The sequence below is a fragment of the Nicotiana sylvestris genome, chromosome 2 (assembly GCF_000393655.2).
Source record: "Nicotiana sylvestris chromosome 2, ASM39365v2, whole genome shotgun sequence".
NCBI classification, from domain to species: Eukaryota; Viridiplantae; Streptophyta; class Magnoliopsida; order Solanales; family Solanaceae; genus Nicotiana; species Nicotiana sylvestris.
The window spans coordinates 119206499-119222127 of record NC_091058.1 but is presented as its reverse complement, the minus strand read 5'-3'; the positions used below and the strand labels follow the sequence as shown (position 1 = coordinate 119222127).

The following is a 15629-nucleotide window of genomic DNA, read 5'->3' as shown; positions in this document are numbered from 1 at the left end:
AAAGAACTATCCCACACATGACTTGGAACTTGCAGCAGTGGTGTTTGCATTAAAGATATGGCGACACTACCTTTATGGCGAGCATTCTGAAGTGTTTACAGGTCACAAAAGCCTCCAGTACATTTTCAAGCAAAAAGAATTAAATTTGAGACAAATAAGGTGGCTCGAGCTATTGAAAGATTATGACACCAATATCCATTATCACCCGGGGCAAAGCTAATGTGGTAGCAGATGCACTTAGTAGGAAGTCAATGGGTGTCTTGGCCCATCTTGCAGTACAAAGGCAATCTTTGGATCGAGAAATTCAAAAACTAGAAAATGATGGAATTAGATTGGATGAGACCAAAGAAGGAGATATAACTGCTTATGCCTTAGCGCAATCCTCCCTTGTTGCACATGTTAAGGCTAAGCAAGATGAAGATCCGTACTTAGTGAAATTAAAAGAAGGAGACAGAAGCAAAGAAATCACTGCTTTCACTCTAGGAAGTGACGGAGTTTTGAAGTTGAATGATCGGTTATGTGTGCCTGATGTAGATGGTTTTAGGAAGGCCATAATGGAGGAAGCTCACAGTTCGAGGTACTCTATCCACCCAGGTGCTACCAAAATGTATCTAGATTTGAAAAAGTTGTATTGGTGGAAAGGCATGAAGAAACAAGTAGTAGATCATATGGCTAAATGTTTAAATTGCCAGCAAGTCAAAGTCGAGCATCAGAGCCCTGGTGACCTAGCTCAAGATATAGAGATACCATAGTGGAAGTGGGAGATGATTAATATGGATTTCGTAGTAGGTCTACCTCGCACGTAGCGTAAACATGATTCAATTTGGGTTATTGTAGATTGACTGACAAAGTACGCGCATTTCTTACCAGTAAAGACGACAGATTCCGCAGAGCAGTATGCGCAGTTATACATCAAAGAAATAGTCCGATTGCATGGTACTCCAGTTTCAATCATATCTGATAGAGGCCCTCAGTTCACGATGCATTTTTGGCAAGCATTTCAGAAAAGATTAGGTACCAAGGTCAATTTAAGCACCGGTTTTCATCCACAGACCAATGGCCAGGCAAAAAGGACCATTCAGACTCTCGAAGATATGCGACGTGTGTGTGTTATAGATTTTGGAGGTAATTGGGATGATCACTTACCACTTATCGAATTGCTTACAATAACAGCTATCAGGCCAACATTGGTATGGCACCTTATGAAATATTGTATGGGCGGAGATGTAGGTCTCCAGTGGGTTGGTTTGAACCAGCAGAGGTGTCGTTGATTGGTCCAGAGTTTGTTTGTGAGGCCTTGGAGAAAGTTCAGCTAATTAGAGAAAGACTGAAAGCAGCTCAGAGTCGTCAAAAGTCTTATTCTGACAAGAGGCATCATGAGTTAGAGTTCATGGTTGGTGATAAGGTGTTTTTGAAATTTTCACCAATGAAAGGAGTTATGAGGTTTGGTAAGAAAGGGAAACCTAGCCCTATATTTATCGGACCTTATGAAGTTCTAGAAAAGAAAGGAAATGTGGCTTATGAGCTAGCGCTACCCGTTGAGTTGTCCTCTGTTCATCCTGTCTTTCATGTGTCCATGCTTAGAAAGTACATCCATGATGAGTCACATATAACACCTGTTGATACCATAGAAATTAAATAAGGCTTGACTTATGAAGAGGTACCTATAGAAATTCTCGATAGGCAAGTAAGAAAGTTGAGAACAAAAGATATAGCATCGGTAAAAGTTTTGTGGAGTAATCATGATTCAAAAGAGGCTACGTGGGAGGTCGAGGAAGATATGAGAAAGAAATATCCATATTTATTTGAGGAAAAAGGTATGTGAACCTAAGTTTGGTTTGACATTTATATTTCATTTATTAAATACAAGTTAGCAAGTGTTTCTGTCCTTCCTAGATTATACTTAGTTGTTGTAGTAATTTAGTTTATGTCGTAGTATATTTAATTCATTAAAATGATTTACTTGTGCTAGAGTTGTTGTGCTTTAGATTCTTGTTAGTTATTGTGGTATCTCATTGTCGGAGTGTGAGTAATTAATTTATGAGCCGTGTATGGTGCCTATGAATGGCCTGTTATGGTATATTTGGTTGTTGTTGATGTGGTTGTGGTATTTGTGACAGGGATATTTTTTTGGATAGTCCAATTTACAAGGGAAACTCTGCCGAAATTTTTGAAAATTTAGGGAGTTAGCTAAAATTTTGAGTCCCTTGGAAGATTCAGTAGTGCTAAAAAAATTTAAGAGGTTCAAGGACCTAAGAAATGATTGTTAGCTTAAGAATAAGGCCCTAGCAACATTCGAGAATGAATGTTTTTAAGGAGAGAAGATTGTAACACTCCTCAAATTTATAAAGTTTCGAGACACACTAATTATAGAATTAAATTATTATTATTATTATTATTATCTTGCATATAGTGAATATATATATATATATATATATATATATATATATATATATATATATACAATTAGAGGAATATTAATAATTTTAATATTAGTAATTACTAAAAGTATGTATAATTAAATACTACTTAAGTCATAAAAAAAAAAGGGAAGCACGTGCCAAGTAAGCCCATAAATGGCTGTTGGATCAAACATAATAGCCTCACAGAGGCGTGAATACCTTACCAAAAGCAAACAGAATTCTGTTTGCTTGAGAAACAGAGGCAACAATTATTTACGCAGGGCAACGAAAATTCTAGGGTTCTTCATAATTCACTTATTTTTTTTACTCAGGTATATAAAATTCCCTATTCTCAATTACCCTACAGTAGTAATAGGTAAGAGTTGAATAGTTAATTCCCTTCTTCCTCCATATCAACAATAGATTTCATGTTTAGGCGTAAAACTTTAAAATTAATTAAAATGCACTGGTTATGGTAGAACCAATTGTTTGACTGGTGTCAATTGGACAGGGACTGCATATTGGCTCGAAAAGTTTTGAGGTGAGTTGATATAAACCTTTACTAAAGTAGTTTAACTCACAAAAGCACGCATACAAGGTGTTTGATGAATTGCTTAAAAGAGTTTATATTTACTTAATTGGAGCGAGTGAGTACCTATTAACTTAGGATTATTCTAGCAAAAGTTTAGATGATTTATTATGATATATGTGCATAAATTTTCAGATTTTTGTGTTATTCTTATATGCTATTTTTATGTTAAAAAAGGCAAAATACATAAGTTGCTACCTAACCTTTGGCCCAAATCCCCCTTACACACTTTTGTAGACGATAATAACATTACACACGCAACCTTTTTAAAGTGTATTTAGTACATACCTCTTTTGACCAAGTAAGTTTCACGCAAAAGGAGCGCGTGAAGAGGTGAAAAACGAGAATCTGCATGATTATTTGAACGCTGTAGATTTAAATTAATTGATCCAATGGTCTAAATAATTTTTTTCCTTTTTATCCTTTTCTACCTTTTACTATTTCACACGAAATACAAAAAGAAAAGACAAAAAAACATAATCACTAATACCTTCGTCCGATCGTCCCTAACCCCTATTCCGACAAACTGACAAACTGGACGACTTGAGCAAGATTTTGATTTCTATTTACCGTGGTCTTTTACATCTTCACATGTCCTTTTCTCTAATGCCATGGATTTTACAGTAAAACCCTCTTCTTTTACGTCTTTTGCTTGTCGGAAATGGAGTTTTGCTTACTCCGACCGGTGAAAAGTTTGGATATTTAGCCAGAATATTTTTGATGAGTATTTTCTTGTGGGTTTTATCTTCCATGGCTGCTGAGGTTTAGAGGAGAAACAATTGCACATTTTTACCAAATCAGAAGCAAGATTAACAGTATCAATAACCAAAGAATTCCAACTAGTAGCTTCTTTTAGGCCAAAATACCATTGACATTAGGAGATCCATCCCTAATAGTAGCATGACATTTAGGGGTTGTAGTTGAAGAAGAAACAACGGTAAAGATGATGAGGGGTTTTGGGGGGCGGGGGGAAGATAAGAAATGGATGGGTCAGGTGGGGCAGTAAATAAGGGTTAAGGTAAAAACAAAAGGGCCGGGTTTAATAATTTCAAATGGGCTAAAGTCAAACACGTGCATTATACGGATATATTTTTTACTTGTCCTGGTCAAAAGAGATATATACTAGATACACTTTAGAAATGTTGCATGTGTAATGTTATTATCGTCCACAGAAAGTGCGTAAGGGGGATTTGGACCAAAGGTTAGGGGGCAACTTATGTATTTTGCCTATTAAAAATTTATGAAAAAGCAAGAATCTTTAGAAACTCTTTTACATGTTTATTTCATTCTTATGTCATGCTTTACATTTAAGGATATCAGCATGAGCATGTACATGATGTTCTATAAAGAAAAGATTTAGACTTGAAAAGTCACAAGAACAATTTTTAGAAAGAAAAGATTTTTGAGAGTATCCTTTATTCTGAGAAGGGGTCATCGTCTAGGCCGAAGGTCCTGACCAAGGCGTTGACTTCCTGAAACTACTTGTGCCAAAGTAGGGAGCACACGAGCCGAGGGTCTCATTGCTGAGAATTTACTTAGCCAAGCTAAGATATGATACATGAGCGCTGCGAACCAGGAAGCGAGAGGCACCTCGTGGATTGGGCCTGTTCGATCATGTTGGGATCGAACCAGTGCCGATCACACGATGACTGAGACAGAATTAAGTCAGGATAGTCGGAACTCCCAAAGTATAAAGTGAAGTATTTTTTTATAAGAAAGAAAAAGAAAAGAATTTCTTTTAGAATATTCATAAACTGCTATTATGCAATTATTTAGAATTATTCTTATAAGCTTATGTTTTTCAGGCATTTAGAATCTTTGCTCATAATGTATATATTATTAAAGTTTCGCCCCCTGTTGTTGAGACTCACTGAGTACAATGGATGGTATTGACGTTCTCTTTTGGGAACCTACGTTGGTCTGCAGTACAACATAGGAACCGGATTTGCAGGCGAGTAGGCTACGAGTTAGGACTTCCTTCTCTTCCAGTGCTATTGGTGAGTTCCAATTTTGGTCGTGGAGTATTCCTTAGAGTCATCTTTATTTAGTTATTTCTTTGTTACTTAGAGAACTGGCGAGGAAATCTCATGTCCTGAGCAGTGCGTCAGTTTATCAGTAGAGGCTTCATAGACATAGTCGTTGGGTTAAGATTCAAATGTTTTTGATAATAACTTAGCAGTAATTCAGTAGTTACTACGAATAAAGTTTTGGAGTTGATTTATTCAAATATTTAAATTAATCAAAAGTATTTGGTTAGAGTATTGCCTTGTTGCATATAAAATTAGAGTTATAATAGATTTGATAAGCAGAGATGGTTCGCTCGGTCATGTTTAGTGATCGAGTGCCGGTCCCGGCTTGTTCAGAAAATGGGCCGTGACAGCTTTGGATGTAAGCTCATCTGTCATGTTTGATGTACGATTATCACATTAATAAATCTTATACATTCTTACTCTTCTTTCATTTCGTACTTTATATGCTTGGATATGAAATTAATTATGTTTGGTTAAGATTTACCTTATTTATTATCAATAATTAGTTAGACAAAAGAGTTTTAAACTTTTGCTCAAACACTAACCCCATCATTCTTTTTCCATATTTTTTTTTATGAAAACAAGTCTTCTCCACACCTTTTTATTCAACCTTTCCTTTCATGTTCTCAACCTCTAAATTCGCTTCTCTTATGTTACTTGAAGAATCATTCTATAAGATTAATAGATCGCATATTTCCTTTCTATACTTTTCTTGTTTCTGAAGGAGAAGGGCCTATAACCATTCTTAAATAGTAGTATATGTAAAATCAACTACCTGGTGCAAGTTCTACATGTTCGAGAAAAATTGAAAATTCTAATCAAACCAACATGCTCTTTGACTTGGTTTGATTTTATTTGAATTAAAAATAATAATATGTGATTTGGTTCGGTACTTTTTTTTTTTTTTTAAAAAAAAGAAGCAAACTGACTATATACATATCCATACACGTAAATTTATAATTTTTTATGGTCATAAATGATTATTATTTTAGAAATCTTACTTTATACTATGTTTTTAGCCGTAACAAAGCTGTGTATACAGTTCAAGTTATTTCTTTAGTTTTATATTCTTCTAAATCAAATGAGTGGTTTATTTATTGTTTTAATCGCTAATGTTAGGTAGGTTTGAAAAGAATATATGAATGTAAGATTGTTATTTGATTAGTGAATAATTATCAATTTTCGTTCAAATGTAGATGTTTCAATAGACAATAGGTTAATCAATTTATTTGATTCCTTTTAAACGTATACCGACATATGAAAGTTTGTGTTTTTTACTCTAGTATACTGAATGAAATGAATATATATTTTATGTGGAAAAAAATCTAAATATATCGAAACAAAAAAAGAAAACGACTCTATATGATTTGGTTTGTTTAATTAATTTTCTTTTGTAGTGTTACTATCTGAATTTTCCCCAAACTCTTGGCTATTAACTGCAGAGTAAAAAAGCATTCAGGTATAAGGGTGTATATAGATCGGATTGGTTTGGATTTTATCAAATCAAACCAAACCAACTATATCGGTTTGAATTGGTTCAGTTTTGTCGGATATTTTGAATTTTTGGGCTATATGAATATTATTTTAGTCTTACTTTGTTAAAGTTATAGATAAAGGTTGGCAGAATACCTAAAAAAAAAACTAAACTTGACACACATTATTAGTTACATCTCTAAACTATTTGTGGTCTTAATTACCCCTCTCAACTTGGCCTTTTGAGAGCCATTATCCCCCGGGATGTTGATGTGATAAAGAGTGTGGGTGCACTCTCTTTTAAGCGTGTGGGAGTGAAGAAAAATTGAAAAATCAGTTTCCAAAAAGGTTATTTTTTAACTTTTAAATGTCATATAGTCATGTATAATGATTTATTTGTTACAACTATGTATTTTTATTGCTTCATCTTAACATATAATGTGGATTTTACTCTAACTTTTAAAGGGAAAAAAATGGCAGCCCGGTACACTAAGCTCTCGCTATGCGCGGGGTCCGGGAAAGACCGGACCACAGGGGTGTATCGTACACTTTACTCTAACTTTTGTTTTTAATTTCTTCTAAGATATAATGTCTATTTGTTCCAACTACATATTTCTTTCTTTTTTTTTGCCGAATTTGCAAAACGTTTGGTAGGAACTCTATAATTTTAGCCAAATAAAAAACTTTTAGCAAAAATAATGGAGTACCAGTTGTGTATATTTCTGCTTTTTTATATATAATGTCTATTTATTTTAATTGTGTATTTTTATTTTTGAATTAAACCAATAAAAAATTTAGCCATAGCTCCGTTATTTTTTACCAAATAAAAAAAGTATAACCAAAATAATGAACTTGCAATTGTATACTCTTTTTATTTGTTCTTTTGATGCAATAGCTATTTATATGAACTGTGTATTTTTACTTTTTCAGGTAAAATCTGTAAAAAAATATATTTATAGAGCACCATAATTTAGAGCTATATAAATAATTATAGCCAAAATAATAAATTTCAAACTATGTATTTTTTTTATAACTTTCTAGATGCCTTGACTATTTATTTCAATTATATAAATCTCTATTTTCATGTCAAATTCAAAAAAACAATAACTAAAACTTTATTATATTTACCCAAATACAAAAATTAAACCTAAATAATGTAGTTCTATCCAAGTTTTATTATAAATTTTATTCGAAAAAATTATCTAAAAAAGTAACATACTTAAAAAGGTAAAAATATTTTTTATTTTTAAAAAAAACCACATAGACATAAAAATCCATGTGGCAGGCGAGTGTATGCCACTTTTCTGGGATGAGACCGTCCAAGGGGGTAATAGCTATCGAATAACCAAGTATATGAGGATAATTAAGACCATAGATAGTTCAAGGATGTAACCAATAATGCGTGCAAAGTTTGGGGGAGGGGGGGGGTTAAGATATTTTGCCATAAAGTTTTGATAAGTGAATATATATATTTACTAAAAATTAAATTTTTTTTTGATAAACATATGATTTATTAAAATATTCTTATGAGAGTATTTTTTAGAAACACATTATAGTTATTTTTTAATCCCCAAACAATTATTTTTTGTTGCTATATGCTTTCAAGGTTAACCGAATTTAATAACTAAATATAAAAATCAATATGATACCTAAATAATGATATGTTCTATTTAATTTTAAATTATCAGAATTCCACTTCAAATTCGAAAAAGATATAAGAAGTCTTGACATATGAATGTGGAAGAACAAAGAGATGATCGGTGCATTTCAATAATACTCGATAAGAAAGTGATACAACTCATTATTTAAAGTAAATAAAATAAATGCACTTTATCGTTCTATTAAATATTACATCATGAGAAGATCCCCAATATTTCTAAATATTTTTTAAAGAAAATTATATATAAAGTCTTAAAAGTATATATAGTTTATATATATATATATGTGTGTGTGTCGGTTTGGTCCGTTTTTTTACTCAATACCAAACCAAACCAAATCAAACCTAATCGATGTTTTTAATTGATTTTATTTGACTTTTCGGTTTAGTACCTTTTTTCGATTCGACTTGAACACTCCTGTTAAGGTGGATGAACACTTGGTGTCACGCTTGGTCTATTCTATCTCTGGCTTGCACACTGTATTACCTCCATTGAGGTATTTGGGATCATCTGCAATCACTTTTTATATTTGATAATTTGTGGCTCAAAGAAATATTTTTACTTGAATCTTTTAGTGACTATAATGACTTAATATTACATATGTATACTGGAGCAAAAATGATAATTATACTTTTAAAATTATATTTCTCTCTATGTTAGATTCATACTTTGTTGTGATAATGCATAATATCCATCCCATCCTATGACCCATTTACCAAATACACATCTTTTCTTTTCGGGGGCTCTATTACCCCCTAAACTTATTTTTATCATAATTGATTTAATATTATATGCTCAATTAAACCCGACTCCCATCTATAAGACTATCGATGTATACACGTTCTAATGGGTCCCACCCAATACACTTTTATTTATTAGATCCATTTTATTCTAAACTAAATTAAACTCATTCATTAATTAAACCCGACCCTACTTCATTATTTCCTTTCATACTTTCCCATTTTCGATGGTCCAAACCAAATTCTCAATTCCCCTCTTCGATTCCTTCCAATAAAATCACTCCAATCATAATTTTCTGTTTATTCTATTGCAAAATCGGCTCTAACATAATGTAAAGAAGTATGTAACCCTAATTTTATTCAATTTGGTATTTGCCATTTCATAACCCTAATTCCTAAAATATAAAATATTGGGAAAAAAATTTCAAACCATAACATAAAGATTATGAAATCGAATTGACTAAAGATTAGTAATTTATATTCTATTGATTGAAACTCACTTCAATTTCAGCAGCAGCAACAACAACAACAACAAAATTTATAACAGTTAAGTTTATAAAGAGTGATAAGATAATGAGTTCAATTAAAATAGCCGAGTTTAATGTTTGGAACCCTTTTTATGGCTTATTTGGTATTACACGTGGCGATTGAATAGCAGACAAGCCTTTTTAAAATTAGTCCTCGCGCGATTGGAATAGGTGTAGTCACGGTCGGGTTTAATTGAGCATATAATGTTAAATCAATTATGGTAAAAATAAGTTCGGGGGTAATAGAACCCCGAAAAGAAAAAATGTGTAATTGGTAAATGTGTCATAGGATGGAGTGGATTTTATGCATTATCCCTACTTTGTTTAAAATACAAAAGATTGAAATAAAATTCGAATTAATTCCAAATAAATTCTGGCGTTTATATGGGCTATTGACCCATTAAGAGGTAACACATGAGGCCAATTTCTGAAGCCCAGCCCATGAAAATCACTCGAACCCTACACCCATCCTTATATATGGCTCTCACTTCTCAGTAACTCATCTTTCCCTCAAAACCCTAGCCGCAGTCACTTCCATAGGTGCTTGCTTCACTGCTAGTTCAATTCCAAACCATGGTAATTGATTTTCTCTCAATGTGTTTCCTTGTTTCGATGCTTCTGGTTTTTAACAGTTTGTTTTCTGTAGGCGGACGTTGAAGGTGCTGATGTTGCGGCCGGACAGCCAAAGAAGAGAACGTTTAAGAAGTTCAGCTACAGAGGAGTAGATCTGGATGCTCTTCTTGACATGTCTACTGATGAGCTCGTTAAGCTCTTCCCTGCTCGCCCTCGCAGAAGGTATCTTACTTTTTTTTGTGGCGAATGTGTATTGTTAGATTGTTATTAATTTGTTTAGTATGAGCTTGTTTGATTGTCGAATTATAAGCCGTTGAACTTTAATTCAACATAAATCTGTGCTAGACCCTAAGAAAACACGGTCTTGGGCGCTGTGTAATTACAGGACTCATACTTGTACATCTTTTTAACAAGAGTATTTCTAAAAACTAGAAAAAAGTTTAGCACACATAAGTTTTTGTATGTTGGAATTTTTACAATAAGAAAAAGTTAAGATTGTTGAAACTTGTGTTGTTAAACATGGACATCTATGTGGTATTGCCCTGTTAAGACTTTTGATGCATGTGGTCTTAAACATGCTACTATGTCATTAGTGTGTCTATAAAGGCTGTAAAAGTCTTCCACTAAGGTAAAATAAGAAGGTTTAGTTATTGTTTTTGTGTTTAGGTAGAGGTTACTCGCAAATAGGGTCACATAAATTGGAATTGACTAAGTGCTTGCAAGATGTTGTCAAAGAAGCAGTAATTTTACCCTCCAAATAGTTATATTGTCAAATGAACGTATATTAGACCTAGACCAAGACCAACTGAACTGAAGGGCCATTCTTGAATGTAGTGATTGGACTGAAATTTTCCTATGTATAAGTTTTCCCCCATGTATAAGCTCATAGTTGAAGATGGAGGTGTTTCACATGTGAAAAGAACTCATCTTGATTTGTAATTGTATTAGGTTTCAGAGGGGTTTGAAGAGGAAGCCAATGGCGTTGATCAAGAAGCTGCGTAAGGCGGTAAGATCAGTTTTACCAATTAGCTTTCTCTGAATTGGGAATTATTTATTTGATGCTCTATATCAACTATTTCTATAGTAAAGAATACCTGGAACATGCTCCTAATGCAAAAACTAATATTTGTTTTGAATGTTAAGCATGACTTTGTTTTTCATTACCTCAGTAACAGCCAGGTTCAATTTATTTAGTTTATTCCAATGAATTTGGAGAAAATTGTATTACTGGAACTGCAGATTGCTTAGCTTTTTATAGAATTTAGCGCATGAGTCTAAATACCACTGAAATGTGAAATAGAGATACAAGATGAAAAAATATTAGCATAATGATTGCTTTAGATTTATTTGTGCTTTTTATGCATAACATACTGATGGTAACTGAGAAGTTGAGAATGTAGGCGCCTATGGCCGAGCGCTTCCCTCGTGAACAAGAGGTGGCGTGGTATACCACAGAGTGAGGTTTTATTTGTGGCGCACATTGTGCGTAGGCGCACAATAATGTTTTGGGGACTCCCTGGCCACTTTGCTGCACCAACTTGCTGCTAATGTGAGGGGAATGCCCTATATTATTCCATATTTACTGTCTTTGTTCTGCTGCTATAGTTTCAAATTATAGTTTTAACACATTTGTTTTTAAAATGACACAATACTTTACTTTTTTTGATAAGAGTCACAATACTATATGTTGACTTGATTTGAGGATTATTACTATCAAATGTGGCTTTAACACACGGGTGACAATCACATGAGTTGGGAGTGCAGGCTTGCTAAAGTAGAATTTACCAGAACTAGGTATCGTGACCTTGACTTGTGATTTATTCCTTGTGTTTTCTTCTTCTCATGTTTGCAATAGATCCGGAAGTTGTGCTTGTCAATAGTTTCTGGGGGAGGAGGAAAGGGCTTCTGATGTTCAATTCCTATTCATCAGAAGTCACTTTCCTCATGCAACCACCTCTTCCTACAGAAAGAAACAGGATTTAATGCTTGCACTCAGTGTTTAATGGTTGGCAAGTTTGGCTTCGTTGTAACATTTGGATTTTGATGTAGCATTTGATATGTTTTGGCACTAATTGGGTGTTTTGGACCATGTTTTCTTTTCATTGATACATCTAAACGTATTCATGCAGAAACGTGAGGCTCCACCAGGTGAGAAGCCAGAGGTTGTCAGAACACATTTGAGGAACATGATTATTGTACCTGAGATGATTGGAAGCGTTATTGGAATCTACAATGGGAAAACATTCAATCAAATTGAGGTCAAGCCTGAAATGATTAGCCACTATTTAGCTGAGTTCTCAATCTCATACAAGCCTGTCAAGCACGGTAGGCCCGGTATTGGTGCTACTCACTCTTCAAGGTTCATTCCATTGAAGTAGTCTAAAAAAGGTTCATTCCATTGAAGTGATTCAGCCAGAGGTTGTCGTTATGGTTTCTAGTAATACTAGTACTTTGTTTTACTTCAATTTTGATGTGAACAATGGATGTTGATCTGTGATTAGTCTTGAGACTAGTAATTTGCTGATACATTGCAACATACCAGTTATTTGTGCTTATCTAGAGGTTTGTTCCGTTTTGATTTTTATAATATTTATGTTCAGTTAGATACAATGTGGATTTTGAAGTGTTTAAATCCTCCTACTGATATCCTGTACCGGATTGCGTGGCCCTTCCCATTTTCTGCTCAGTTATGCAATACTGTTAAAGGAATATACTATAAGTGTATTTTCTGCTCAGTTATGCAATACTGTTAAAGGAATATAATATAAGTGAAAGGTGAGTCTCTAGCAACTAAAAGTGTTAAAGTGAGAGATTGCTTTTGGTCATATCACATGCTTTCTAATTTATTAGTCTCAATTTGATTTGGATTTTTAGCAGACTGCTTAGAGTTATATATCAAACTCCTGTAAGTTAACTGTGAACTCTCCTACATTCAATATTTAGTGGTATATCCTTTCAGGATACATTTGGGCCTATGTATAGGTAGTCTCACATTAAAGTGGTTTCTGCGGTTTGCTGGTTTACTTGCGTCGCTCTAGCCTATTTCCCATTGAACTGAAACTATAGTAGACATTAGTGTTTTGTATTATTCCAGCTCTAGGAGTACAATCGGCAAACGATGCACATAAACCTTTCTATCTTCACAGGTCACAGAGTTTCTCTTAGCTATTCCAATCCAAATTAACATGTTTGTAAAAAATGCTTTTTGTACTTGTACTTTGATTAAGATGAAACTCTTGTGCTGGCACTGGGAATCACAGGGACCGAATTAGTCTCATCTCACAGGTAATTATGTTCACTGAAAATCATGGTTAAGAATGCCTTTAACTAAACGTGAAGTCCAGCAAAAGAAAAAAATTTCCCTTGAAAATTGTGTACAAATCAACCAATGTTTAGAGATAAGAAGCAGAAAACCCCTCTCCCCTCAGTATAAATAAAGTGTAACAGAAAACAAAATCAACCTTATTGGAGAAAAGAAAAGATGACGACTCCACCGTAGCTTTATCTCACTCAGATATCCTTCTTGAAGCTGACTCCAGTAGATGGGAGCCATTTGTCACCCTGAATGAATTTCTGAACAGAAAACTTGCTAGCTTCTTTACTAGTAATATTCAATTTCAATCCTTTCCAGTTGACTCTATTTTTGGTCACAGCCCCCTGGCCGAAGTTTCTATATTCAGCATAGTAAATAGTGTCTGGTGCTGTAGTCCCCACCCAAGGCAACCACCCTGTAGGATCAATAAAGCTGGCCATTGTTGTAGACATGATAACGGTTGTGGAATAGTTTTTCCATGGCCTACCCAAGAAAGTACTGACTCCGGTGAGATTTGCTGAGGGCCAAATTGTGCAATTCTGAATAGAAATGCCAGTGTTTTGATTTGGGTCGATCTTGCCTTGAGCTGTAATGGTATTCATTTGGCCAGGCATTGGTTTCCTAGGAAGTATGTGGCAGTTTTGAAAAACAACTGCTGAGTTACCAAATATGAAGTCCACTGTTCCATAAATACTGCATTCTCTGTAGAATTGGCGATTGGAGTGTGTGTATAACGTGTCTTGGTATGCATCGAATTTGCAGCGATAAAAGACAGAGAGATCAGCAGTTGACATTACGGCAACTGCTTGATGCTTGGCTGCACCTGCTGTGTTGCGGAAACCCATGTCCCGAGCTATGAATCCCTTGCCGAACACAGCTGTGTAAGAAGAAAAATGGAAGTAAGTACATGCATGTATATTGCTTAGGATTTAAAAATTTGTAGGAACCACTGTTTGTCTCATGCAAAATTGGAACAAGGACTTACCAAAAGTTGCAGATTGGAAAGTGGGAGTGCCATCTACAAAGTTGAGAGAGCCAGAAACAGTGGTAGCATCCATACCATCACCAATCATCATAACATTCCATTTCTTCTTCTCAACTATAACATTCTCCACATAAACTCCCTTCTTCACATAAATCACAAACCTTTTGTTACTCTTCCCAGGCACTGCCTCAAGAGCATCACTGATATTAATAAAGTCCCCAGAGCCATCTTTAGCTACCACAGCGTCCACTTTGATCAAACTCTTTCCTTTTGAAGATTGAAGCAATTTCCTATCTTTTGAAGCCATCCAACTTGGAAAATCTCCATCAAAATTCATCAAACGACGTCTTCTCCCAATTCCACCCAAGGAATCCATTGAGTCAATAGAATTTTGAATTGATTGATCCATGATATCAACAATGGACAAGCTGTTACTAGTATGTTGACCCGAATTCTTGAGGTTATTGGAAGCCATACTTGCAGAACTATAAGTAATATCCCCAAAACCATCAATACATGTTTGCTGGTATGTTCCAGCTGCACTTAGCTTTGTCTTGAGGTCAGAAAACCCGTCGAACAACGACTTGCTTGGAATAGAAAGAGATTCATTGAGGCTATCTAGTGCAAGTGAAAGTAGATCATGACAACTTCCCAAGGTCTTAACAGCCATAGGATCAGAAATATTCTTCACTTGTGGCATATTGAAGAACTCATCCGAAGCTTTAGAGAGCTCGTTGATAGCAACTTGGACGGATAATTTGTAAATATCTTGAGGTTTAAGGTTGTCTGATTTGGCTAGAGGTCCAAGGCTGTTGTAACATGATTGAGGGTATAATGTTACGTCACAAACAGCTTTAATTGCTGTGGAAAAAGATTTGGATTGACTGCCTGATGAGTCCCCATTTTTGGCGTAAGTTATACCAACAACAGCAGCTACAATACAACCAACAAGAACTATGGAAGAAATGGCAATAATGCTGATCTTCTTCACTGTTTTTTTGCGAGCGGCCACATTTTCTTGATCAGTTCCATTAGGAAGGGCCATTTTTTGCTCACTACTTTTTCTGCCCCCCTCTTTTTTTTTGTTTTTGTTTTTGTTTTACGTTGATGGGAATTGGGAGACAAGTCTTTATATAAGATGGATTTTATGTTTTACGTGCAAGGCATAAATGTTAGGGAGTTAAGAGTTATGAAGAAGAGTCTATTGAAACGAATGTGCTAGTCATGTCTTTATTATGCACCAGTTCAGTACTATGAATGTCATGGTGTAGCATACCTATAAGGCTATGACGAAAGCAAGGGGACTATGCTTGGTGAGGTGGGATTGGGGAGGGGTTTA

The 15629-nt window shown here is 34.7% G+C and overlaps 2 protein-coding genes across 2 annotated transcripts; one reads left to right on the top strand and one right to left on the bottom strand.

Moving 5' to 3' along the window:
• Positions 1 to 9890: 9890 nt before the first annotated feature.
• LOC104234324 (small ribosomal subunit protein uS19-like) lies at positions 9891 to 12602 on the top strand. Its single transcript, XM_009787875.2, has 4 exons — positions 9891 to 9995; positions 10066 to 10214; positions 10941 to 10998; positions 12122 to 12602. The coding sequence occupies exons 1-4, from the start codon at positions 9993 to 9995 to the stop codon at positions 12368 to 12370; spliced, it is 459 nt and encodes a 152-aa protein (XP_009786177.1). The 5' UTR covers positions 9891 to 9992; the 3' UTR covers positions 12371 to 12602.
• A 59-nt stretch (positions 12603 to 12661) lies between these two features.
• Positions 12662 to 15335, bottom strand: LOC104234325 (probable pectinesterase/pectinesterase inhibitor 46). Its single transcript, XM_009787877.2, has 2 exons — positions 14291 to 15335; positions 12662 to 14182 (listed from the first exon to the last, which is right to left on the bottom strand). The coding sequence occupies exons 1-2, from the start codon at positions 15333 to 15335 to the stop codon at positions 13503 to 13505; spliced, it is 1725 nt and encodes a 574-aa protein (XP_009786179.1). The 3' UTR covers positions 12662 to 13502.
• Positions 15336 to 15629: the final 294 nt, after the last annotated feature.

What these genes read in the sequence shown, in the direction of transcription:
- LOC104234325 (XM_009787877.2), bottom strand. Translation starts at nt 15,335, where the DNA reads ATGGCCCTTCCTAATGGAACTGATCAAGAAAATGTGGCCGCTCGCAAA. An exon ending in TTTCCAATCTGCAACTTTTG is followed by an intron (nt 14,183 to 14,290) that starts GTAAGTCCTTGT and finishes CTTCTTACACAG; the next exon opens with CTGTGTTCGGCAAGGGATTC.
- LOC104234324 (XM_009787875.2), top strand. An exon ending in CCTGCTCGCCCTCGCAGAAG is followed by an intron (nt 10,215 to 10,940) that starts GTATCTTACTTT and finishes TAATTGTATTAG; the next exon opens with GTTTCAGAGGGGTTTGAAGA. An exon ending in TCAAGAAGCTGCGTAAGGCG is followed by an intron (nt 10,999 to 12,121) that starts GTAAGATCAGTT and finishes GTATTCATGCAG; the next exon opens with AAACGTGAGGCTCCACCAGG.